Source organism: Cricetulus griseus, chromosome 3 (assembly GCF_003668045.3).
Source record: "Cricetulus griseus strain 17A/GY chromosome 3, alternate assembly CriGri-PICRH-1.0, whole genome shotgun sequence".
Classification (NCBI taxonomy): Eukaryota; Metazoa; Chordata; class Mammalia; order Rodentia; family Cricetidae; genus Cricetulus; species Cricetulus griseus.
In genome coordinates, this window is record NC_048596.1 from 182,827,476 (window position 1) to 182,852,501 (window position 25,026).

Here is a 25,026-nt window from a genome sequence, read left to right on the forward strand (position 1 = left end):
TTTTGTCGGGTTTCAGATGCGTCTCCACTTTTTTTCCATTGCAGTTGCCAGCAATGGAATACTTGTCTTCCCTTGCCGCAGAGGCTGAGGTGGAGTGGTTTAGGGGTTTTGTTTTGTTTTAATATCTTCCAGTGAAGCCAGAACCTGCGAGAACCACGGGGTATACCTTTCAGAAGTAGTTGCAGAAGAGCAGGGAGGACGCAGGAGGGAAGCAGGGAGGATCCGCAGGGACTTCGAGGGTGCCTTTAGCAGGCGAGCCACGGCCCCACCTGCGAGGGGGCGGGACCTTGTGACGTTGGACCAATCAGCAGCTACCTGAGCGCACCTGGCCTCCTCCCGCGGGCTCCGGCGAGCCGCGGTGCTCAAAGCTCTACCAAGAGCTTAGCGGAGTGGGTCCCTACCACCGCGGCAGCCTCTTCACTTCCCTCCAGTCATGGGACTCCTTAGTGGACCTCTCGCCTCCCTGATCCTTCTGCTTCAGGTACCACAGTGCCTTGCCCTAGTCCTAACTCAGATTGCTCCCTGGAGGGCGGGCGGGGTTCTCCCGCTGCGGGCGTCGGGTGGGGGTGGTGGGGCACGGACCCCAAGGCTGTGTTCCTTGGGGCCAAGGTTGTCCCGGAGCCCTACCGAGGGAGGACTCCCATGGATGGGTGTGCAGAACCGGGGACGCCTGTGACTCAAGCCTCCCTCTTAACCCTTCTGCTCTCAGACACAGGTTTTCTGGCTACCAAGCTTGGCCTCCGAGCCCTATCTGGCGGACTTCGGGGAGGCTGAAGTGACCTTGGAGGTGGGAGGAACTGATCTGGAGCCCAGCCTAGCGCTGGGGAAAGGTAAGACTCTCCTGGAGCCAGCCTGGATGAAACATCTGTACGGAAGACCACATTTGGTCTGCTTTGCTGTGGCCCTCCGGTGGGGTGTCCGGACCAGAGCTGGGGACCTGTGGGACCACCTCACATTCCTGAGTAAGCTCAGAAAGTGGCTCCCGGGCTGGAATGGGCTCGAGAAGACTGAGCAACCGTGCGCCCACTAACGTCCAGCTCCTCCTGGCCGCTGCTTGTCTTGACCTCTTAGTGCCTCGCGGCAGAGCCCCTCACCCAGCCCCGACGTGGAAAACCTCCCGCGCCGGCCACAGCCGAGGAATGCGCAATGCACATTCTTCCCACCACCCCCGCGCAGGTGTGGGGATGAGCGGTGCCCCGGCCAGCCCCCTTCGCCCTCCTCGGGCCCCCTTTGTGAACCGTGCTTTGTGTCTCCGACAGACAGACGGGGTCTGTTTCTCTTCTCTGGGCTGCCCTCCCCGCCCCCCTTCTTCCCCGGCTGGAATGCACTCTTAACCCTGCGCTTCCCGGAGGGTCTGCGCCCGTGCAGCCTGCCTGCGGATGGCCTGGCATACCTGGGAGAAGGCCATCACGCATGGGAGACACACTAGGTGCCGCACTCCAAGCATCTTGGTAGTAGGATGTTCGATCTCTTGAGTCTCGGGGGTGGGGGTGGGGGACGCATCTGTGTCCCAAGCCGGACGGAGACTGTGAGTGAACGATCAAAGCACATTTTGATCTTTCTGTTGCACTTTTCTCCATTCAAGTTAAAAAAAAAAAAAACTTGAAAGTGGAGGGCCATTTGGTGCTGAGAACCCGTGTGCCATGAGACCCGAGCATCTACCAGCTGGTGGGGGGACAATGGAGTTGTTTCTGTAGCTCAAACCCGCGTTTTTAAATCAGGAGTAACTCCGGATCCTTGAGTGAAGTTCCAGAGAACTTTTGCATGCATTTTTCTGGGGAGGGAATCTATAGTTAAAACGACTTTCAAAACATTTGCCACCTAGCATTTTTTTAGTGCTTCCATCAAACACTCCCCCTACATACACATGTTCACAGTTTAAATATGGAGGTGTATAAGCTTAAGGGACTCTCCTTTGTTTCTCAAAAAGAAAAAAAAAAAATAGTGAGGCCCTTCAGTCTGAAAAAAAAAAAAAACTTTTCTCAAATAACTGCAGATTGACAAAATAATTAACACCCAGGCGAGGCTAGGTTCCTTAAAGGCTTGGCTGTAGGGAGCCGGAGCCTAGGCATTAAGAGGCCATGGCTCATAAACTTTAAATTTTTGCACATGGGTTTATTACTGGCGGGCTAACAAACTGCAACTGAGCCAACCTGTAAAAATGTTAACTTGGGCAAGGCCCCAAATCCAATTCCAGCTCCCTGAGGAAGCTCTATGGCTAACCAGACCTCTGCCAAATCCACCTCCCCACCCCCACCCCACCATCACATTCTCTGCTGTATTCCTAGCAGGTACGCTTTGAGTTGTGAATGTCTTTCTTACTGAAGATATATATAATCAGATTAGCTGTCACTTTATTTGGCTCTAGGTTGTGGATAAGTGCTGATCAGGTTTTTGATTACATAGTTGAGTTGGCCAGTGCTTCCTGGTGATGTCACCAATTTTAAAACTTTCTTTTTCTTAAGGTAATTCTGCTTTCTCGGATGTCTGGTTTATGATTGTGAAAATGGTAGGTTTGTGCCAAGAACGCACCTGGTTTATAAGACAAAGAGTGGGCTTTTCCCTGCAAACATTACCAATGCTTGGGGTAGATGTCCCTGGAAATGGGAAGTCACTATAGAGCAAGTTTCTGGGCTGGTATGGTGCTAGTATGTTGAGATTGTCCAAGTTAGACAGCATGCTTGTAGTCCCAGCTACCCCAGAGGCTGGGACAGCATCCCTTGACCCTGGGAATTGAGAGCCAACATAAAAAATGTAGCAAAATCCAATATCTCTCTTTTTTTTAGTTAGTTTGGTGTGGTGGTGAATGTGTTTAGTATTATCACTCAGGAGGCAGAGGCAGGTGTTCTCTTGAGTTTGAGGCCGGCCTGGTCTACAGAGCCAGTTCCAGGACAGCCAAGGTGACATAGTGAGACCCTATCTCTATAAAACCTATTTGTGGCTAGTGTGCATCCCGGAGTCTATTCTCTCCTTCCTCTATGATTTCCTGAGATTGAATTTAAATTTTCAGGCTTGCCCAGCAAGATTTTTCACCTTAGAGAGACAGAGAGAGAGAGTGTGTGTGTGTGTGTGTGTGTGTGTGTGTGTGAGAGAGAGAGAGAGAGAGAGAGAGAGAGAGAGAGAGAGAGAGAGAGAGAGAGAGAAAGAGAGAGAGACTCTGCAAGTATGTATGTCCACCACATGTGTGCTCACGGAGGCCAGAAGAAGGCTCCACTTCTCTGGAACTGAAGGTATAGTGCTTGTTAGCTACCAGATATGAGTGCTGGAAACTGAACCCAAGTCCTCTGCAGGAGCAACTGCAGGTCCTAACCACTGAGCTAAATCTCCAACCCAAGATTCCATATCTTTTTTTTTTTTTTTTTTTTTTGAGACAGGGTTTCTCTGTGTAGTTCTGGTTGTCCTGGAACTCACTCTGTAGAGCAAGTTGGCCTTGTGAACCCCATCAACCATCTACCATCTACCCCAAGCACACACACACACACTCTAAGGTGAAAAATCTTGCTGGGCAAGCCTGAAAATTTATATTCAATCTCAGGAAATCATAGAGGAAGGAGAGAATAGACTCCGGGATGCACACTAGCCACAAATAGGTTTTATAGAGATAGGGTCTCACTATGTCACCTTGGCTGAACTCACAGAGTTCAGCCTGCTTCTGCCTCCAGAGAGCTAGGATTAAAGGCATGTACCACCACTGCCTAGCAAGATTCCATCTCTTAAAGAAAATAAATAAATACAGTTGTGGATATAGCTCAGTGGCAGGACGAGGCCTTGGGAATGATCCTTAGCACTGCAAACTACTTTTTAAATTTTATTTAACTTTATTTTATGTGCATTGGTATGAAGGTGTCAGTTCTCCTGGAACTGGTGTTAACAGACAGTCATGAGCTGCCATGTGGTTGCTGGGATTGAACAGCCAGTGCTTTCAACCATTGAGCCACCTCTCCAGCCCCTGCAAAACTAAAATTTAAAAATTGAAATGAATGAAACTCCCAAACAACAAAAATATATGTCTTATTCCCCAATGTATTTACTCATGGTCTTCAGCTGCTGAGATGTTCCTACTTTGCTATCACCACCCTAGTTCCCACTTTAGAACATCAATGTCCCTGAATCTGACAAGATAGAAAGGGTTATCCTGTGGGTACAAACAAACCCTCAAGTGTGGCCGAACAAACAATACTTTTCATATTACAACCATCCCTCCTTGCCCCTGGGTTAGGAATATTACAAGCGGCTATGAAGTTGAGCTCAAAGAAATGACTGGTATAATTAACACCTTGTTTGTGTGTGCCTTCTTCTTCAAAGCCCTTCTACAACTCTGAGCTTGCTTTGCCCTCCTATCATTCCCTTGAAGCAGGGAAGGTGAATATTAAACACTTTGAGGTCTTAATCTCAGAGTTAGAGCTTGAGAAACCCCATAGCCAAACCCTGCCAGAAGCTTTAAAGGTGGAGAAACAAAGGTATGGCTTCCTGGTATTAATGGGCTCAACAGTTCGTAAACATCTTTGAGGCTCCCAGACAGAACTTTTCTTCCTGTTGCCTGCCCAAGGCCCCGTAGGTCCTTTGGAAGAAATCAAGACAACCTTTGTGAAGGTCAGCCTATTTTTTGCCCTCTACCCCCTTTTTTAAAAGATAGGGTCTTATTATGTAGCCTTGGCTCTCCTGGAACTGTGTAGATCAGGCTGTCTTTGGACTCTTAGAGATCTTGCCTCTGCTCCCATACCCGGCTGCCCAACCCATTTTACAAAAGAAGCTCTAGTAGTTATGATTTTATCAGAGTCATGGTTTCAGCGCCTAGCTAGGATTTGAAGAATTTTCTGACTCCATGTTGTGTAGGAGGAAGAATCAGAATGAATGCTGAATCTCAATCCTCACAGCCACCAGTCACAATCCCTACTCCTATGAGCACTTAGTCTTCTGTTTCTTTGATTGTTGTTGTTGTTTGGTTGTAAGCCTAGCCTTTAATGTCTAAGCCATCTCTCCAGCCCTGTTTGTTCGGTTTTTTGAGACAAGGACTCACTATGTAACCCTGGCTGGCCTGGAATTCACTATTTCTCCAGGCTGACCTTGCTGAGACCCACCTGCTCTGCCTCTGTCTTTTGAGTGCTGGGATTAAAGGCATATGTCACCATGCTCAGCTAGTCAGATTTTTGTTGTTGTTGTAGGATTTTCCAAAAACATTTCTCCATGGGGAAACAGTCTCTCAGGGTCCTAGTATTAGGAACTTGGCTAGAGAAGTTAATCTGGAAGGAAAGATAGTAGGGCTGTTTCCCCTATTCTGGCCCCTCCCAATGGGGGCTCCCTAGTCCTTCAAGTGTGATCTCAGAGCAGAGATGAAGGAGAAGTGAGAAGAGGGATCTTGTGAGGAGTGAGAGCAGTGGTCAGAAGTGAGGAACCACAGCCACCTACCCATATTTGATGTTAAGCAATTGAGAGAAACAGCTTCATGCCATTGGTAAAAGACACCCAGGTCCTAATTGTGACCCCTGAGCAGTATCAACCAACTCTTAGGAAGCTTTTGGGTTAGATTGGAAGCTAATCATAGGAAGCTTCAACTTTCACTAATGAACTTGGCTGAGCCTGAGTTAGTTTAAGATGGTTGTGTTTAGCTCAGCTATTACTATAAAAACCACCCTTTACTTTGGAATTACATTTTATTCTTTCAGTAAACTGTGTAGTTGCTATCTGCATGTTTCCGGGTCTGTTCTAGAATTACATCTAATAGTTAATGAATTAAACAGTGTCTGCCTTTGGGAAGCTTCCGGTCTGGTGTGAGCTGTTTTAGTGCTATGGCTGCCTTGCAAAGCAGGTGCTGGTACCTTCCCTTAGATGTAAAATGGAGTCACTGAGGTAGTTAGCAGTAAGTCCAGAATGTAAATCCTGGTTGGCTGCTTCCAAAGCCCAAGGGGAATCTGTAGTGCCCCATAAATCTGCCTCAGAGGAATGAATGGTAGGGAACTGGGGTTTGGAACCCCGCCAGCTGCTTGCCTGGCTTAAGGGGGGGAGGGCTTGTTGCTGAAGACTCTGCCCAATATCACCATCCATTGTGTCAGGGGAGCAGGTCTCAAACCTCTAGTCACCTCCTCTCATAGCACTCTGTTCCTAGGTTACCCAGAACGAGTGTTCTCACCTCCCTACTGTATCAGGAAGGTGTTGCTTGTGATGAACCATGAGTAATTAGGGCCAGAAGCTTAAGTTCTGTAAAATGTTTGGACTGGGTGTGACAGGAGGGGAGAAGTCCTTCCCTGTCAAGATCAGGGAGACTTCTGTCCTGATACCAAACAGTCTCTGTTAAGAGACTTGATGTTGAAGAATAACACATGTTGAAGACTGGCAAGATGGCAGCACTTGTCCCCAAAACAAATTCAGAGACCTGAATTTGACCTCTGGGATCCACATGGTGGAAGGAGACAACTATTCCTTCAGGTTGTCCACCGACCTCCATATGCATACCAGGTATTTGGCTTTCTCTCCTCCCCCTGCCATAACTAACTATTTATGTAATTTATTTATTACTTACTTTTTGGTTTTTCAAGACAGGGTTTCTCTATGTGGTCCTGGCTGTCCTGGAACTCACTCTGTAGACCAGGCTGGTCTTGAACTCATAGAGATCCACCTTCCTCTGCCTCCCAAGTGCTGGGATTAAGACATGTACCACCAGCACCTGGCTAATAAATGTAATTTTAAAAAAAGAATGAATTTGTAGAGGTAAGGGCCGAATTAATTAGCATATTGGCATTACCAGCTTAAAATGCCTGTGTAACCAACACACAGACCAAGAAACAGCATCACTAGTAATTCAGATGCCCCTTGCCTGCCAGCTACCCATCTCTCAAGATAACTACTATTCTGACTTCTGATACTGTAGATTAATTTACCTGCATTAGAACATTATATATAGGCATGTGTTACTCTCCCTGCAACTTGGGAACTAATGGCAGCAAGATCAAAAGTTCTAGGTCACCCTTAGCCTTGGATATATAAAACCTTTTCTCTTAAAAAAAATTAATAAAAAAGAGAAGGTAGACAAAGACACTGAAAAAAAAAAAAAAACAAAACAACAAAAAAACAAAAAACCTTGAAAGAGGTGTCTAAGCCTGAGCAGGCTAGGTCGTTCTGTAAGTAAGGCTTTTCCCTATTAAATACCCTTGTATTTCTACCTGACTCCTTATTAGCAATTTCCCACTATATCACCTTTTCTCAAAAAACAAATAGACCACTGGGCAATGGTGGTGCATGCCTTTAATCCTAGCACTTGGGAGACAGAGGCAGGCGGATCTCTGTGAGTTTGAAACCAACCTGGTCTACAAGAGCTAGTTCCAGGACTGGCTCCAAAACTACACACAGAAACCCCGGCTTAAAAAAAAAAAGAAAAAACAAAAACAAAAACAAAACAAACAAATGGGCCAATGAGACACCTCCTGTCAAAACTGAGTTCAGTCCCTGGAATCCATGTGGTGAAAAGCAAGAATTGATTCCTCCAAGTTGTCTTCTGAACAACCTTCTTATGTTCATATCCAAAAACTAAATAAATAAAAAGCTAATAAGAAACAAACAGGAAAGATCATATAAACTGGGAATGGTGATGCATGGCTGTTATTCTAGCACAGAAGTTAAAGGCAGGAGGATCTTGAGTTCAAAGCTAGCCTGGGCTACATAGTAAGACCTTGTATTAAAGGAAAGGAAAGAAAGATATAATATGGTATATGCTCTTGAGTCTGGCTTCTTTCGTTGCCCATATTGAGATGCTTACTATGATTTGGGTGTGAGTGCAATTGAGTCTCACTCTTGTATTCCATTATGTGACTGACCATCTGTGGTTCTGCAAGTCTGTTGATGACCTTTCGAATAGTTTCTATCGGTGCTTTGGCTATTAGTAATAGTATTCTGTACACACACACACACACACACACACACACACACACACACACACACGGTTCTTACAGGAACTCTCAAAGTGGATACTAGGCAGGTTCTTTGCCACTAAGATACATACCCCTATTCACTCATGAACATCTTTTTTTTTTTTTTTTTTTTTTTTTGTCTTTTTGAGATAGGGTCTCATAATGTTGCCCTGGCTGGCATGGAACTCATTTAGACTGGGCTGACCTTGAACTCACAGAGATCTACCTACCTCAGCCTCCCAAGTGCTAGGACTAAAGGAGTGTGTTGCCATGCTCCACCCATGAAGATTTTTGTTCTCATCTTCTGCTGAACCTATGTCCCTTTCTAAACGCATTTGCTGTGTTGACCCTGGAACTCCTGTGCATCCCAGTAATATGTGGTATTGGATCAAGCTGATATCTGTTCTCTATCCTAACACAGCTGTTATCTTCTGGATGCTCTTACCCTCCTAGACTGGTTCTTCATATAGCTGAGTGCTAAGGAGACAGTAGGTTTTCAGCACGTTTTTGGTCCATTGCCTTGTTGGGCGGTTTGGGGGGAGATTCCCATCCTATGTTTGCTGTTAAGTTAAAGCTTGCTCTTTCCCCGCATTAAGGGAGAAGCCTGTCTTAATCACTGTTCTATTGCTGTGAAGAGACACCATGACCAAGGCAGCTTTTAAAAGAAAGCATTTAATTAGGGTCTTTCTTGCAGTCTCAGAGGGTTAGTCCATGACCATGTCAGGGAGTGTGAGGGCAGGCAGGCATAATGCTGGAGCTGAGAGCTCACATCTGATCCACAAACAGGAGACACAGAGAGACTGGGCCTGGTATGGCCCAACCCCCAGTTACACACCTTCACCAACAAGGCACACCTCTTAATCCTTCCTAAACAGTCCACCAACTGGGAAACAGACATTCAAATATGAGCCTATGGGAGCCACTCTCATTCAAACCAATACAAAGTCTGACAAGGGCTATGGCTCTCTAGGCAGGGATTTTTATACTGGCCAGGGCAAGGGAGGGCAGCAGGTTTCTCATTTTGCCCCATGGCCAAATCCAGTTCACCCCTCATTGTAGAAGCCGTGAAGTGTCTGAGATCTAAAGCCAAGTTGAAATGGTCATTTGGCCCCCAATGCCTAGACATGTACTTGGTGTGAGATATTCAGAGGCTAGCAAGACCCATAGCTTCCTGTGAACACAGGTCAGTCTCCAGGCAATTATAATAGCTAGTCCTCAATTCAGCCCCAACCCCATGACAGGCTCTCTCATTATGTAGTCCAGGCTAGCCTCATAGTCATGATCCCCTTTCTCAGCCTCCTTAGTGCTGTGATTGCAGGTGTGTGCCAGGTTCTGTTCTAGATTCTGGGGATACATTAGTGAACAAATGTACAAAACCCCCAATCTTCAAAGACTTACTTTGAAAAGTGGAGACAGACAAAATAAGTGTTGGGGTGGGTAGGAATTGTGATGACATCAGACGGGAATAAATACTAGGATGAGACCCATGGGAAGTGATGTCTTAGAGGTTTGACATGAGAGATGGCTGGGAGTGATCCTGTAGGTGATCAGCATGGATTCCAGGACTAAATCATTTCATATGTCTGGGCCATAGAGTGTAAGGTGGGGAGAGCAAGTGAGAGCTGTTTAGGACTGTCTGAGCCTCTCCCAAGGCACCAAGGTGATGTTCAGGAAAGGCAGGCCAGATGTTTAGGTACTGTCATAGCCCTGCTGAAGCCTTCCTCTGAGCCAGGGTGCCGAACCTCATGCTCAGTGTCCCCCCCTTGCCTCTCCTCGCTAGCTTTCCTCGGACCAGAAGACATTTCGTGCATTGACCTTTACCCCTCACTTTGTTTATTTGGATGGAGGAACTGGCAAGAAAAGGTTCAAAAGCCATCAGCCTAAATGCCATCTTTCGTTTTTATTACATCTATTTATTTTGTGTCCGTGTGTGTGCATGGATGCATGTGTGCAGGAGGTCAGAGGACAGCTTACAAGAATCAGTTCTCTCCTTCTGCCATGTGGGATCCAGGCACCAAACTTGGTTGTCAGGCTTGGTGGAAGCACCCTTATCCACTGACTCATCTCTCCAGCCCCTAAGTGCCGCTTCCTGAGAGCTCACTGCCTTCCAGAGTCACACTTTGTACTTTATGTAATAAGCTCCTAAAAAGGGCCCACGGGGTGGCTGGGTGGAATTGGCCCCATTTAGCTTGATTGGAAACCTACCTTAGTAATTTTGTAACTTGCCCAGTGTCATCTACTAGAAAGCTGTGGAATTGGGCTTTGAAGCCCCCTAAGTGTACAGTACTAAGCATGTGGGAATCCAAGTGGTTGAGCGAACACTATTGCGAGCCCTCTGGCCCCAGACAAGCTCGGGGAAGATTGGAAATAGTTAACTTCTGACTCAGGAGTCTTAAATTCCTGATCCCCTCCCCTGGCCTCTGTTAATCACCAGAAACTGGAGTGGTGAGGGCGAACACTTCCGTCCAACAGTTCTGGCATCTCCTTTAGGAAGGGGGTGGGGTTCAAATACCAGGTCTGTTAGGGCTCAGGCTGACATTCTTAGTAGACACTGCTATTGGCTGTTCATCCTCTGCCTCTCCTGGACTCACACTTCCCATCCCTAGCCCTGGATAGTAGAGCTTGAGAGACCCCACCCCCCCTCTTTTCTCCACCACCTCATGGTTCTGGGTTCCAGGAGCTTTAGCCGCAATGGTCTAGACCACCTACCTAGGCTGCAGGCTGCAGCTACCCTGGCCCTACTAAGAAATGCCTCATCCTAGGAAAGAAAGCCCAGTGAACACCTTCCTTTCTCTTTGACCGCTTCTTTGAACTCACACCAAGCCTGGCTTTTATTCTCAGACTTGAGGCCCATTGCCCCTTCCCTGATCTGTCTTGTGTTGTTGTTATGTGTGTGTGTGTGTGTGTGTGTGTGTGTGTGTGTGTGTGTGTGTATACACATGTGTGTGCCATAGCAGGCACCTGGAGGTCAGAGGACAGCTTGCAGGAGTTGGTTCTCTCCTCCCACCTGGGCATCAAACTCAGGCCATTAGGCTTGGTGGCAGGCACCTTTACCCACTGACCTATCTCACCGTCCTTGGTCATTTTATAGAGAAATAAGAGCTACCATCTAAACAGCACAGGTCTAATCATCGTGCCCAGGAAGCTGAATCGGGAGGACCATTCCTTTAGACTCCCGTTAAACTGCCCAGAAGGGACAGACATACGGTATACATCTGAGCACTTAAAGGAAGGGGGAATTTTCCATCTTGATGCTCACCCCAAACTGTGTGACCTGAGGCAAGTTCCTTTAAGCTCCATCTACAAGCTCAGAATGCCTCCAGTGTCCTAGGGCAATGAGGAGAAAAGGCTCTGCTCAGACAATTAGAGACGGTTGGAGGGTCTGCTAAAGGTTCCGAGCCCCTTGGCATATCCCTGGTGTCCTGCTTCAGGCTGACTGCTAGCTGAGCTACCTTCACAGGACAAGCCCTGTCTTGTACCTTCAGGCATGAGGTAAATAGCTGCTTGTGAGCTCCCTACATACAAGCCAGAACAAGACATCAGCCCCACACCCTGCCCTCTCCCTATGGAGTTCCTCTGCCCGCTTCCCAACAGGCTCCCAGGCCCTTTTTTCCTTGTCCTTTATGGTCTTTATTCCAGAATTTTCTTGCATTCCCCAGTTTAGACTAAATCCTACTCCTCCTGTGTCATCCCTGCCTTTGGCCTCTGAGACAGTAGTTTGCAAGTTTATCTTATCTCTCTAACCCCTGAGCACATATGTTCCCTATAGATATACACATTTTTACACATGCAGCACTTTCTATGTGACAGGCATGATTCTAAGTACTTGATATGGCCTAGTTTATTAAAGTCTCAAACATTGTTTGGGGAGATACAATCACCCAGTTTTGCAGGTGAGGGAACTGAAGTCAGTTAAATACCACCACCACCACCACCACCACCACCACCACCACCACCACCACCATCATCACCATCCCTGACTCCCTGTCAATAGCAGCGAATCATAAATAAATACAGGATAGATAGTTCTTTTTTCAGATCCTACTCGCTATGGGCAAGCACTGTTAGTGGCTTAATATATTCCTATTTTGTAGACCTTTTTAATTTTGTAAAACATTTATTTATTTGTGTGTATGGACTACTTGCTGGAGTCAGGTTTTCTCTTTCTACAGTGTGGGCACCAGCGATTGAACTCGGGTCATTAGTCTTGGCAGCAAGCTTATTTACCGGCTGAGCTGCCTTGATGGCCCCGTTGTATAGATCTTTTTCTGTACAAAAATGTGAGCATGCATGCAGGAATTTCTAACAACTGGACTATGTCATGCATACATGTTACTGCGCAGCTTGCTTTGCTAGCTTAGAGATGTAGGCATCTTTCCAGGTTGTGAAATGCACATCTATCTTGATTTTAACCACTCTGGAGTCTTCTAATGGTAGACGGGACATGATTTATTTGAGCCAGCCCTCTGTTTTTATCTTTTACAGATGTGGTGGTGGGAAGGAACTAGTACAAAAATTGTGAAGTGTTTGGATTTTTAGAAATCTATCAGGAATCGCCTTATTAGGAAAGACAGCAGCTGAAAAATGATGGAGTGAACTGTGCGTCTTAATCCCATCCAGACGAACTGAGCTTTTTATGGCCAGACTGTGCTGCAAGCCCAAGATAAGGCATCTACACTATTTAAAAATCATTAGTTTTCACAGTAATATTTTTACTACTCCATAATATGAATATTTCTAAAGCATCTGAAATCACCAAGAATCAAGACAGTTTAAAATTGAATGACTTAGAAGTAAACTGCCAAATGTATTCATGCCAACATTATTTTCTCAGCCACTCAGAGCTTGAAACAGGTTCAAACAGAACAAGAAAGAAAACACATTTTCTCCCTCAAACTTTTCTTTAGACTCCAAATTCTGCTAGCAGGTCTTTTGCTCACTAAAGTTAGTTTCCAGTCTTAAACTCACTTCTGATCTTATTTTCTCTTGAAAGAGATTTATAAATTCTTTCTTAATCCCAGATAGTGTTGTGGTAGACAGTCTTGCACAGGGCATAGTTGCATTGATGTAAAGGGTGCATTCCGGAAAACCTCAAGTAATCATAACACCCGTGATTTGACATGTATGTTTCCATATGAACCAGTGTGAAGTGTGTGCATGGCTCTGGGAAGATGGGAGTTTGACAGTTCCACAGCCTCTGCAGCTTAATAATTGTGTGACTGTATTAAATATGAGAATTTGGGATTTGGGTTTTGTTGAAGTTTTTTAAGATTTATTTTCTATGTTATTCTTTCTGCATGTATGTGAGTATATCATGTGCGTGCTGGTACCTAGGAAAGTCAAAAGAGGGTGTCAGATCCCAGGAACTGGAGTTGTAGATAGTTGTGAACCACCATGTGGGTGCTGGGAACCAAACCCAGGTCCTCTGCAAAAGCAGCCAGGACTCTTCACCTCTGAGCTATCGCTTCAACCACCTAATTCAAGAATATGTATGTCTTTAAACTTTGTACACAAAGGGGGGGCCTTTGTTTGTAGAATCATTTCAAACTTGTTTTTTATTATTATTTATTTTTGTTTTGTGTGCATTGGTGCTTTGCCTGTATGTATGTGTGTGAGAGGGTGTCAGATCCCCTGGAACTGGAGTTAGAGAAAGTTGTGAGCTCCCATGTGGTGCTAGGAATTGAACCCTGGTCCTCAGGAAGAGTAGCCAGTGTTAACTTCTAAGCCATCCCTCCAGCCCCTCATTTCAAACTTCTATAGTTGAAGTTTGCATGAGGTTTACCAATAATATGACATGTAGGGGGCTTAGGCTGGGTCTATTTGTTCACTTATTAGCTGTGGCTCTTGGGTCAGACTATCTAATCACTGCACCTTAGTTTCTCAACTATAAAATAGTTAGGGACTAGAGAGACAGCTCAGTGGTTAAGAACACTGACTGTTGCCGGGCGTTGGTGGCACAAGCCTTTAATCCCAGTACTCAGGAGGCAGAGGCAGGCGGATCTCTGTGAGTTTGAGGCCAGCCTGGTCTCCAGAGCTAGTTCCAAAAGCTACACAGAGAAACCCTGTCTCAAACCCCCCCCCAAAAAAAACCACTGACTGTTCTCGAAGAAGACCCTGGCTCATGTTCTAATACCCACATGATGCCCCACAGCCATTCTTAACACAATTCTAGAAGATTTAGTGCCTCTTCTGACCTCCTTGGGCACCAGTCACACATGGGCACACAGATACACACACAGGCACAGCATTCATACACATAGAATAAAATATAAAAAAATTTAATGTATTTTGAAAATAGAGATATTAGCTGGGCATGATGAGAAATAAAAGAAGGAGGATCAAGAGTTCAAGGCAAGTTCAAACACATGAATTTGTGTACAGTTTGGGTGACATGAAATACTGTCTCAAAAAATAATAATTAGCTGGCTGTAGTAGTGCACATTCTTAATCCTAACACTTAGGAGACAGAGGCAGGTAGATCTCTGTGAGTTCAAGGCCAGCCTGGTCTACAGAGCAAGTTCCAGGACAGCCAAAGCCAAGTAATGAGGTCCTGTTTTGAAAACAAACAAAATAATAGTAATTAGGCATGGTAGTTCGTGTTTTTGTTTTTTGTTTTTTGTTTTGTTTTGTTTTGTTGAGAAAAAAATCTCACTGTGTAGCCTGGCTGGCCTGGAACTCACAGAGATTTCTAGCTCTGGGGCTGAGATTAAAGGTGTGCACTGCAATAGATTGATATCAGTTCAGGTCCTCAAACCAAGTTCTTTCTCTACACAAAGACGATTTATTTACCCCAGCAGGACAGAGGGCAAAGAGTAAGAGACCAACAGACAGAGGATGAGGGAGGAGGGGAAGGGGAAGGGACTGTCTCTAGATGGAGAGGAGACAGACATGGTACATAGGAAAATGGTGGTTTATAAAGGAAAAAGGGGGAACCTCATGTTAGGATGAGGTGTTTAATTTTAATTGGGCGTGTTGATTAGGGTAGCCAAAGGGAGCTTTTGACTGCTGGACTTTGATAGCTGGACCTTGGTAGTCAGCCTCAGGAAGAGGAAATAGCGTGGTGGCTAGCTTTAGGGATGTAATCTATGTAATCTAATGGTTTTTAGCAAGACAGAGGGATTTGGGGAGAAGGGCAGGCCTGCCAGAGTCATGTTTGCCAGGCCCAGGCTGACTAGAGTCCCTTCATGCACCACCACATTTGGCCTTGACTCTTGCCTTTAATTCCACTATTTGGGAGGCAGAAGCAGTTGGATCTACATGAGTTCAAGCCTACTCTGGTCTAGTAGCAAGTTACAGGCTAGCCAGGACTATATAGTAAAACTCTGTCTTAGAAAAAAAGTTATTACTAATAATAAGCAAAGTAAAATTGGACTACAGTGAGGAAATAAAATAAGTTTGTGTATAAAACCACACATAGCTACTAATAGAAGGTGTCACATACTTGTATTGGAGCATCCAGGAGATGAAGCTCTGAGGAATGTGAATTTGAAGCCAGTCTTGGTTACATAGTGAAATCTTGTTGTGTGTTGGGGGGCGTGAGGAGGAGTTAGAAAGGGGGAAGAATGTGGCTGGAAAGTGGAGGTAAGGATTGTGTATTAATGGTTTTTGAGGGATTTTGTTTGTTTTAAAGACTTACTTTTTAATGTGTATGTATGTATGTGTTGTGTAACAAAAAATAGACAAAACATCACCAAAGCCCTCCCCAGCATGTGTGACAGCTCAAAAAAGCTGGGAACCTGGAGCTCACTGCACTGCCTGCAGACAGCTCATCAGGTTGGAAAGTGTCCTTTCCAAGGGACTCTGGTCTAAACCTTCCAGGCAGCCCAGCTGGTTTCTGCCTTCTCCAGACAGCTGGCCTGGTCTCAGTCTTCTGGGCAGCTCAGGCTTTCTAAGAGTTCTTTACTGCTGGATTCTGCTTACTCTGATTGGGGTTGGGGGGTGGTAAATCTGGTCAGTTTCAGGTACTTCCTGAAGCTGTCTTAAGTTGTTTATCTTCCTTCTCAAGGAACTCTCCTGCAGGATGGAATGATTGACTCTCACTGCTACAGTATCTATGTGTGCCTACATGAGTGTGTGTGCATCACACGCATGCTAGTGCTGGTAGAAGCCAGAAAAGAATGTCAGAACTAGAACCAGTTACAGGTGACTGTGAGCTACCCAACGTCAGTGCCTGGGACCAAGCCAGGATCCTCTGCAGGAGATATAAGTACTCTTAATCTCTGAGCCATCTCTCTAGCCCTTTGGCTTTGGTTTTCTGAGACAGTCTTAGGTAGATGTGGTTGGACCTGGACTGTGCTCTATGAACACATGAACTTCCAGTCCTTCTGTCTCCACCTCCTGAGTTCTGGGTTGCAGGGGCACACCACCCAGGCCCAGCAAGATTTTGTTTTTCATCCTAAGATCTATGGTACATTATTGATGAGAATCACATCCTTTAGACCTCCAGAAGACAGTAGTGTCAGGGTGTATCTCCAGAACCTCAGGATGAGCTTGGCCTGCCCTCTATCTGGAGAAGCACTGGAACCCCTAAGTGTGCTGGAGACTAACTACAGTGAAGCTAGTGTGGTGATGGACCTTCCAACGTGCCCTGGGACCGCCTTGGGTGGATCAGAAGCCCAGGCACTCTCAGCCTGCATAGTGGGGTACATTCCCAGCATGCTTTTCTGCCCTACAGCCTTCATTGGTCTGCTCAGTTCCAGTCTTGCTCAACACTTTTTTCTACTGCCATCTTTTTTTGCTCTCTTGCCTCAGCCTTTGGTGTTGATGTATATAAGCATGTGCCACCACAACCAGCCATCTTGGTATCCCTTTGTTTAGAAGATGCCTAATGGTAGGGTTCAAAGACAGAGAGCCTTCTTGGTTCCAGGGCTCACCGTCTCTTCTCATTTGTGCAGTGTGAAACTATTAATATTGTATAATTGTTGGACTGTACTATAAATGGCTCTTTGTGACCTTTTCTCTGCTTTGTAGAGCACTGTTTTTCCTTGGGAGGTTTTCTTTTATAGTATGTGAGGCTATAGTTTAGATATTTGAATGCCTGTAATACAACCTAATTAAGCATTCCATTGGAAGGTTATTGAGTCCTTTACTTTTCTCTTACTTAACAGACTTGGGGATCCTCACAGGTCTGTTTTTGCCACATCTGGAATGATTTCTGGAACCATACCCAGGTTAAAGGGCTTATTGATGGATTTTTAATTGATAGAAAAGTGCCGGTTTACTTTCCCACTCATCCCAGCAGTATACAGCAGCATCTGGTTCCCCAGCAGTCCACAGTACTTGGCCTTATAATTAGTATTTCTCAGTGTGTTATTTATTTATATGCAGCTTAACTTAGGAAAATCCCAGCATCTTTCCAGCCAGTACCACATGCCTCCCCCTCCCCACCCTATCCTTCAGAAGCTTGTTTGCTCTGTGAGGCAGATATGTCCCCAAACAAACTAGAATAGAGAGTTTGAAGGCAGTTTCTCCTGCCACTCTCATGGCTGTCATGTGGCCACACCCTGGTCAGATACATACATCCCTTTTCTTCTAGTCAAACACCCAATATCATCAGGGAGATTGGCCAGGCCTGATCACTCTAATGGGTCTTTGGTACTCAGAGAGATCTTTTGTTTTCTGTTGCCAGAACATGTAACATAATTGGACACTGGAGCTATGTAACACCTTCATATTGCAGCTGAGAAGTCCAATTTCCCCTTTCAAGGGTTTCCTTAGGATTGGGAGGGAAGGTGTCTGGCCCTTTCTGACCTAAAGGGAAACAGACATCCTCAGCACAATACCCATCAGTTTATATAAATCTATTTAAATGCTTCCTTTCTTCCACAGCTCCAGGGCCCTGGAGACTAGACTCTTCGTGCCCAAGGTTTATAGTGGTGCCAGTTTAAGATCTGAGGCCAGTCTTCACAGGAAGGCTCTTAGAGAGGAGTTTTGAATCTAAGCCAGGAACCCCAGGTCCATTGAGTGTCTCCTATCTAGAGCAGACACTCGAGGCACCAACCTTTTTTTTGTTGTTTTGTTTTGTTTTGGTCATTCTTGTTAGTTTCTATAGAAACAATCCCAGCTGAAAGCTGTCAGTTTCCCTAGGTCCACCAGGTACTTCTTCCCCTGTAGGGAAAGCAGCTACAGCAGTCAAATGACTTGGAGGCCTTGGGTGGGTGTGGAAGTCAGAACTGTTTCGGTCTTTGTTTTCCAGCTTTAAAGTTTGAACCATTGCATCATGTATTCACTGGTGTTCATCAACTCACCTCAGAAAGAGCGTAACACAAGCCCATTCATGCCCCCATGAGTTAGCCAAGATGTGTGGCCTTCAAAGCTACCACAGCCAGGAATGGGTATTTCTCTCTTTGAGGAAGGTGGGGCCAAAGTAGGATGAGTGATGATGAGACTGGGCTCGGGGCTCAGCTTTAGTCTGAGACAGTGGCACAAAGCTGCCAGGATCCAGGAAGCATCTGGGAGGAAGTTGTAATAGTCTGCCCCAGGGCTTAACCTCTCAGCAGTTTCTCTGCGATGCCTAACTTACAAAAAAAATGACTCAAGTTCTCACAGATGCCCAGCAAGTTTCCATAGAAAGGTCAATATGCCTGTGAGACTTCCATCCTCTGCCCTCTCCAGGGAGCCACAGAGACCCCTTCCCCCTACAGACAGCCCTTCCAGAGGCAGACTGAGCCTGTTTTCTTCTGTGTTCTTGAGCACTGGGCATCTACTGTCTTCTGTACTCCACTCTTCAGGTACATCAGTCACAGATAACCTCTCTGCAGGTTGGGAGATGTTTTTTTTCTGTGGTCTCAAAAAGACTATCTAGAGGAGGGTAGGTACTGGAGAGATAGTCCAGGGGTTATGAGCACTGGCTGTTTTTACAGAGGCCCCAGGTTCAGGTTTTGGTACCCATGTGACTGCTCACAGCCATCTGTAATTGTAGTTTCAGAGAATCTCTCGCCCTCTTCTGGCTTCTGCAGGCACTGCATCAACAATCGGGCAAAAACTCATAAAAATTTAAAAGTACACATAAAAAATTTTAAAATCTTTTTAAAAATAAAAAGGCCAGCTGGGTGTGGTGGCACATACCTGTTATCCTAGTACATGGAAGGCCGAGGAGAGAAAATTATTTGTTTGAGGCTAGCCTAACTTATATAGGAAGTTCAAAGCCAACCTGAGCTACATAGCAAACCTTATCTCAAAAAAGAGTGAGGGAGCCAGGGAGATGGCTCAGTGGATAAGAGTGCTCAATCTGCAAGCATGAACACCTGAGTTTGGACCCCCCACATAAAAGTCTGGCTTGGTTGTGTGGGCCTGTAACCCCAGCCAGCATTGGGAGTGGAGGGCTTGCTGTCCAACCTGCCCAGCTTCGAGGGAGAGGGGGACAGGGACAGAGGGACAACACAGGGATGGGGATGACACGATAAGAGACTCTTTTTTTCAAGGCAATAAGGTAGAGATAGAGAAGACATCTGATTTATTGATCTGGCCTCCCTCCACGTGTGTGTTTATGAGCACACTCACTCATATGTATGTACCATACATATGTATGACAAATATATGCACAACATACAAAGGGAACTGATAAAACCAGGACTTGGATCTAGACACTCTGGTTAATTGCCCATACATAGATTTACCGTACCTTTTATTGAAGGCTTATCCTGGACCAGGCACACATTATTATTCCCATTTTTCAGATGAGTAGACTGAATTTCCATATGCTCACGCCATTTCTTAGGCATACAGTTGACAGCCCAAGTCTGCTGGACCTCTGTTCTTCACTGACTGCCTTCAAGATTGAAGTCTGATCCTGCTGCCTTCTAGCTGTTGGGACTTTCTCTCTCTGAAGCTGTTTCCTGGGGCAGTTCAAGGCACCCTCCATCCCTATACCTCCTACAACCTCTTATTTACTTAGTCGATGGGTTGGAACCTGTAATACCTATCTTACAGGTGATATTATTTCCCAGGACTGGGAAAGAAAACCCTTAGTTGAGTGTCTCCAGCAGAGTGGGTGTTTGAAGCATGTCCTTGCCTGCCTGAACTCCTGCCCCTCGGTTGTATTCTGCTTCCTGCTGAATGTGGGTTGGAGCTGATATGTCTGGAATATGCAGCCTGCGGGGGAGGCCGAGACACCCATTAATACGTGATTGCTGGCTGTTTGATTGTTGGCACTGTCCCCTCAGAATAGATGGACAGCCTAGATACTGAGATACTAGTATCCAGCACCATGTACTAGTGGGAAGTACCAGGAGACAGGGCTGCCAGTGTTTAAGATGATTTAGTCTTTATCTTATATCTGTCATTCCTGGTCTTTCTACGATTAAGGAAATGCAAAATTGCTCAGAAGAGCCTGCAAAGGTATGCAATAGAATAAAAGATAGGGCCACTGGATGTTTCTCAAGGGTCCTGGGACCCTCTGGAATAGAATCAAGCCCAGGTCCCTTTTTTCCCTTCCTCCCCTAAGCCAAGTGTGTTAGCCCAGGACTCCTTAGAGAGGATATTGTCAAGAAGGCAGGGCCAGCTCCAAGCAGTCTTTGCTTTCCCACTCGCACATTCCAGCTTTCCAAGAGGATCCTGCCTGAATGTGTGTGCTCTGGGGCTCCTGAAAGCTGACACTGGACTCTGTGGGCTGCAGGTGGCTTGTAATGGTTGTTAAGCCCTGTTGCCCCTCCCACTGACTTCATCCACCTCCATAAGCTCTGCCAGGTTCCCAGCTTCACATGGTGGAATCATTCTACAGGAAACCGAAATGTGTTGCCCCAGAAAATGCCTTGTGGATATAAATACTTTTGAACAAAGAGGCAATTTAAAAGTACCAAAAGAAAAAAAAATACTAAAAGAACCAGGCATGTGCACACATTTAATCCCAGTGCTCCTAGGACAACTCTGAGTTCAAGACCAGCCTGATCTACAAGGCTATACAGGACGACTTTGCCTTTAAAAAAGGAAAGAAAAAGGTGAGGGAATATAAAGTCAGCGGGTGCAAGGCCTGGATTCAGTACCTAGCACCAAAAAAATAAAAATGAATGGATGAGTATAGATGCGAATGTAGGGGCTGGAGAGGTGGTTGGGTTAGAACAGAAAAGGGAGGAGGCTCTTTCTGCCCTCCCAGCTTTCCCCCTCACAGGCTGTGAATTCTCCTTTCTGAAAGCCACGCTGTCAGTAAAGAAATCTCACTGCATTAGTTTGCTCCCTGGATGTACATCCACAGTTTCCTGCTTCCCTTTGTCTTGTCCCTTTGAACTGCACTGTTCATTGTTGAGGAAGGCATGTAAAGTTCTATCTAAGCCACACGGAGGCTTCGCCCATGTGACACATACTGAATATGTTAACAAGCTTGTTTTTGTCCTCTTACTCTGTCTTTTATTACAGGTCTGTCTGGACTACAAGCTTTGGCTGTTTGGGGGAGGGGGTGTTTCTCCCCCCACAAGCATGCATCCTGCCTTCTATCTGGCTTTGTTTCTCAGCCTTCTGCTCCTTGAGTCCACCCCTTGTGGCATGTCCTTGCAGTTGAGTCATTCCAAACGTGATGACACCACAGTGTTTCTGTCCGAGCTGCTTTCGTGGGCCATTTCCAGTTGTAGCAGTGATGAGTAGTGCTGCTGTGAACATCTTATCATGCACTTTTGGTTTAAAGGGGAAAGCACTGGAGATTGAACTCAGGGCTTTGGATATGTGAGACAGTACTCTACTCCTGCGCTGCATGCCCAGCCTGTGAAGAATACATTTTCATTTTTTTCAAATTTTATTATTAATGTGTATGGGTGTTTTGTCTACTTGTGTATGTCTGTGTACCACATGTGTACTTGGTGTTCATGGAGGCCAGAAGAGGGTGTCAGATCTCCTGGAATTAGAGTTACAGATGTGGGTGCTTGGAATGGAACCCAGATCCTCTGAAAGAGCAGCCAGCACTCTTAACTGCCGACCACCTCTCCAGCCCACCAGCCATGCAGGCGTCTGGTTCCTCCCCATCCTCCTCTGGATGTGTGACTCTATACTAAAGCACCTGTCTAGCCCTGGGCTTGCCCCCCAGCAACACAAGGTAAAAGAGTGGGGTCTAAGGGCTAGCTTGGATGTATGCTGGTGACTTGTAGTCAGTAACTCCAACTGCTGGAGAGATGGCTTAGTGGTTAAGAGAACTGGCTGCTCTTCCAAAGGACCCAGGTTCAATTCCCAGAAACCATGTGGTGGTTCACAACCACCGTACCTTTAGTTACAGGGGAATCCGATCCCCTCTTCTTGCCTCTTTGGTGTACAGAGATACAAGCAGGCAAAGCACTCATACACATAAAATAAATAAAATGTTTGTGGAGGAAGGAGCAGTAGCCTTGCAGGTAGAATTCAAAAGAAGTGTGATGAACTTAAATTACTAGAAGTTGCAGAAAGTGTCTGTGGGTACAGTGTCACATTATTGGATGCCTACTCTGTGTAGATAGCCTCAAGGAAATCATCTTCCTTTAGCTGTAGCTCAACAAGACTACCTGCAGCTAATGCCATGAATGCTCACATCCTTGGTTCTCTAGCCTGGTGAACAAAGGGGTTGGGCACACAAACTGATGATGAGGTGGTCCTCCCTCCCTCCACCAAACCAAATGTAGGGGCTGGAGAGATAGCTCAATGGTTAAGGGCATATGCTGTCCTTCTAGAAGACCTGAGTTCAGTTCCCAACACTCCCATCAGGAGGCTCACAAGCACCTGGAACTCCAGCTCCAGGTCATCCAGCTCTTTTCTGGCTTTCACGGGCACCTGTGGCATATACTCATACAAATTAAAAAAAAATTTTTTTTAAATAATGGTGAGGGGGCTGGAGAAATGGCTCAGTAGTTAAGAACACCAGCTATTCTTCCAGAGGTCCTGAGTTCGATTCCCAGTAACCACATGATGGCTCACAACCATCTGTAGTGAGATCTGGTGCCCTCTTCTGTCCTGCAGGGATACATGCAGACAGAACACTGTATACATAATAAACTTAAAACAAACAAACAAAAAAGCACTAAAATAATGGCAAGGCTATGTATAGAAAGGCCACCTGAAACTTGTAACCACCACCTGGACAAAGAGAATAAACCAAATCCTCAGGTACCACCACTTGGTAGTCCTTAGTCTAGTCAGGGGACTGCTTTCTAATTCCCTCTTTCTCTTTTCCTCACAGTAGCATTGACTGAAAACACTGGAGATGAGATGCATGGTGCAGAGCATGGAGAAGTCACTGTGTTGAACAGTGGGACAGTCCAGGTAAAATGCCATGTCTCTCTTCAGGACAAAAAGAAGGCGCTGTGTTCAGATTACTGCTGGCCAACATCCCTGATTGCTATAGTAGTGCACAATAAGTCAACCCTTAACACCCCCCTCCCCCCCCAACCAGCTGTGAGCATCCACTGCTAATGGGAGCATAGAAGTGGCTGAAGCTTCCCAGTAGGGGGCACTAGAGAGACAACCCATGGGACAGGGAAGAGGCACTTAGCCATACTTCCCATGTCTTCCCTATGTGACTCTAGCTGCCCTGGAACTCACTCTGTAAACCAGGCTGGCCTCGAACTCACAGAGATACACCTGCTTCTGCTTCCCAAGTGCTGGGATTAAAGACGTGTTCCACCACCACCCAGCTTCCTAGTGCATTTTAGTTTTTTGAATAGTCAAATGTTCAAAACAAAAATATTTAAAGCCATATAACTTTGTCTCCATCTGCTTACACCCCTGCACACCCTTCTTGAGAAGACACAGATAACCACTGTGAGCAGGCCCTCTCCCTTCAGTTTCCTTCTGTATGTCATACATATTTAGAAAAATTATTCCTTGCGTATATACAATAAAAAATAATAGAGGCTTCCACTTCTTTTTTCTTTTTCTTTTTTCTTTTCCCTTATTAGTATTGCCAAGTGTTATTACTGGGGTTTTTTGTTTTGTTTTGTTTTTTAGTTTTTGGGGGTGGTTTGTCTTTTTTTTTTTTTTTTTTTGACACAGGGTCCCACGTGTCCTCAAATGCTAGCTAGTTGAGGATTACTTTTAATTCCTGGACCTTTCCTGGACCTCCTGAGCTCTGGCATTACAGGTGTGTGTCACCACACCTGGCTCCTTTCTCCTTTTGTGTAAAAGCTAACATATTATTCATATCTTTCCCTGCAGGGAGCGAAGGCTGCAGTGAGCTCCCTGCCTAAACGCATCTTACGAAGATACAAGAGAGAGTGGGTGATGCCCCCAATATCAGTCCCTGAGAATGGCAAGGGTCCTTTCCCTCAGAGGCTGAATCAGGTATGACTGTGCCTTCTGCTTGGGCTATACTGGTGTCTGCAGAAGTTATTGTCTGAGGACCTAAGAGCAAGGCTTCTTGCTGCCGGGTGCCACCAGTTGAGGCACCTGTCACCTTGTCAGCTGTCATTTTGTTTGTTTGTTTCCAGCTCAAATCTAATAAGGACAGAGGCACCAAGATTTTCTACAGCATCACTGGGCCTGGAGCAGACAGTCCCCCTGAGGGTGTCTTCACTATAGAGAAGGAGACGGGCTGGTTGCTGTTGACTATGCCACTGGACAGGGAGAAGATTGTCAAGTATGAGGTAAGTAGCCTTTAGGACCCAAGTAGATGTCTTTTCTGAAGTAGGCCGAGGGCCTGGTGAGGAAAGAACACCAGCTGACCCCAGACCTCTATGCCCACAGCTATTTGGCCATGCAGTGTCTGAGAATGGTGCCTCTGTGGAGGAGCCCATGAACATCTCCATCGTTGTGACAGACCAGAATGACAACAAGCCCAAGTTCACTCAGGAGACCTTCAGAGGGAGGGTTTCTGAGGGGGAAACACCTGGTAAGATTGGGGAGGGGCTACTCTGGGCCAGCTGGGTCCAGATCTAGTCGGGAATCAGCCTTTTGGAGGTCAGCCTGGAACTTCATGGCTGTGTGTCAGATTCCCTCATCACACTGCCTGTCCACCCCATGAGTCCTGATCAAGCCTGCCCTGTAGCAGAGCTCTGGCATTCACTTTTGAGAGCTTCCCAGAAGCTCAGGGCTCAGCCAGACTTGGGAGCTGCAGAGACTCAGAGTTAAATCTGGACTTTACCTCTTTACTGGCTGTGACCTTGGGCACATCCTTGACCTCTGAGCTTCAATCCAAATGGGAATATCAGCCTTGAAATATTATGAAGGTTAA

General features: G+C 46.0%; 1 protein-coding gene across 2 annotated transcripts in view; it reads left to right on the top strand.

Annotated features, from left to right (window-relative positions):
* Positions 1–433: 433 nt before the first annotated feature.
* The window catches only part of Cdh3 (cadherin 3), a 42,230-nt gene continuing 17,637 nt past the window's right edge, over positions 434–25,026 (top strand). Inside the window, exons 1-6 of one of the 2 annotated variants that reach the window (XM_035441445.1) lie at positions 434–481; positions 716–830; positions 23,038–23,120; positions 24,012–24,137; positions 24,284–24,439; positions 24,540–24,684. In XM_035441445.1, the coding sequence (XP_035297336.1) occupies positions 434–481; positions 716–830; positions 23,038–23,120; positions 24,012–24,137; positions 24,284–24,439; positions 24,540–24,684 (673 nt within the window). The remainder of the gene's footprint in view (positions 482–715; positions 831–23,037; positions 23,121–24,011; positions 24,138–24,283; positions 24,440–24,539; positions 24,685–25,026) is intronic. The other variant, XM_035441446.1, reaches the window with a different exon arrangement.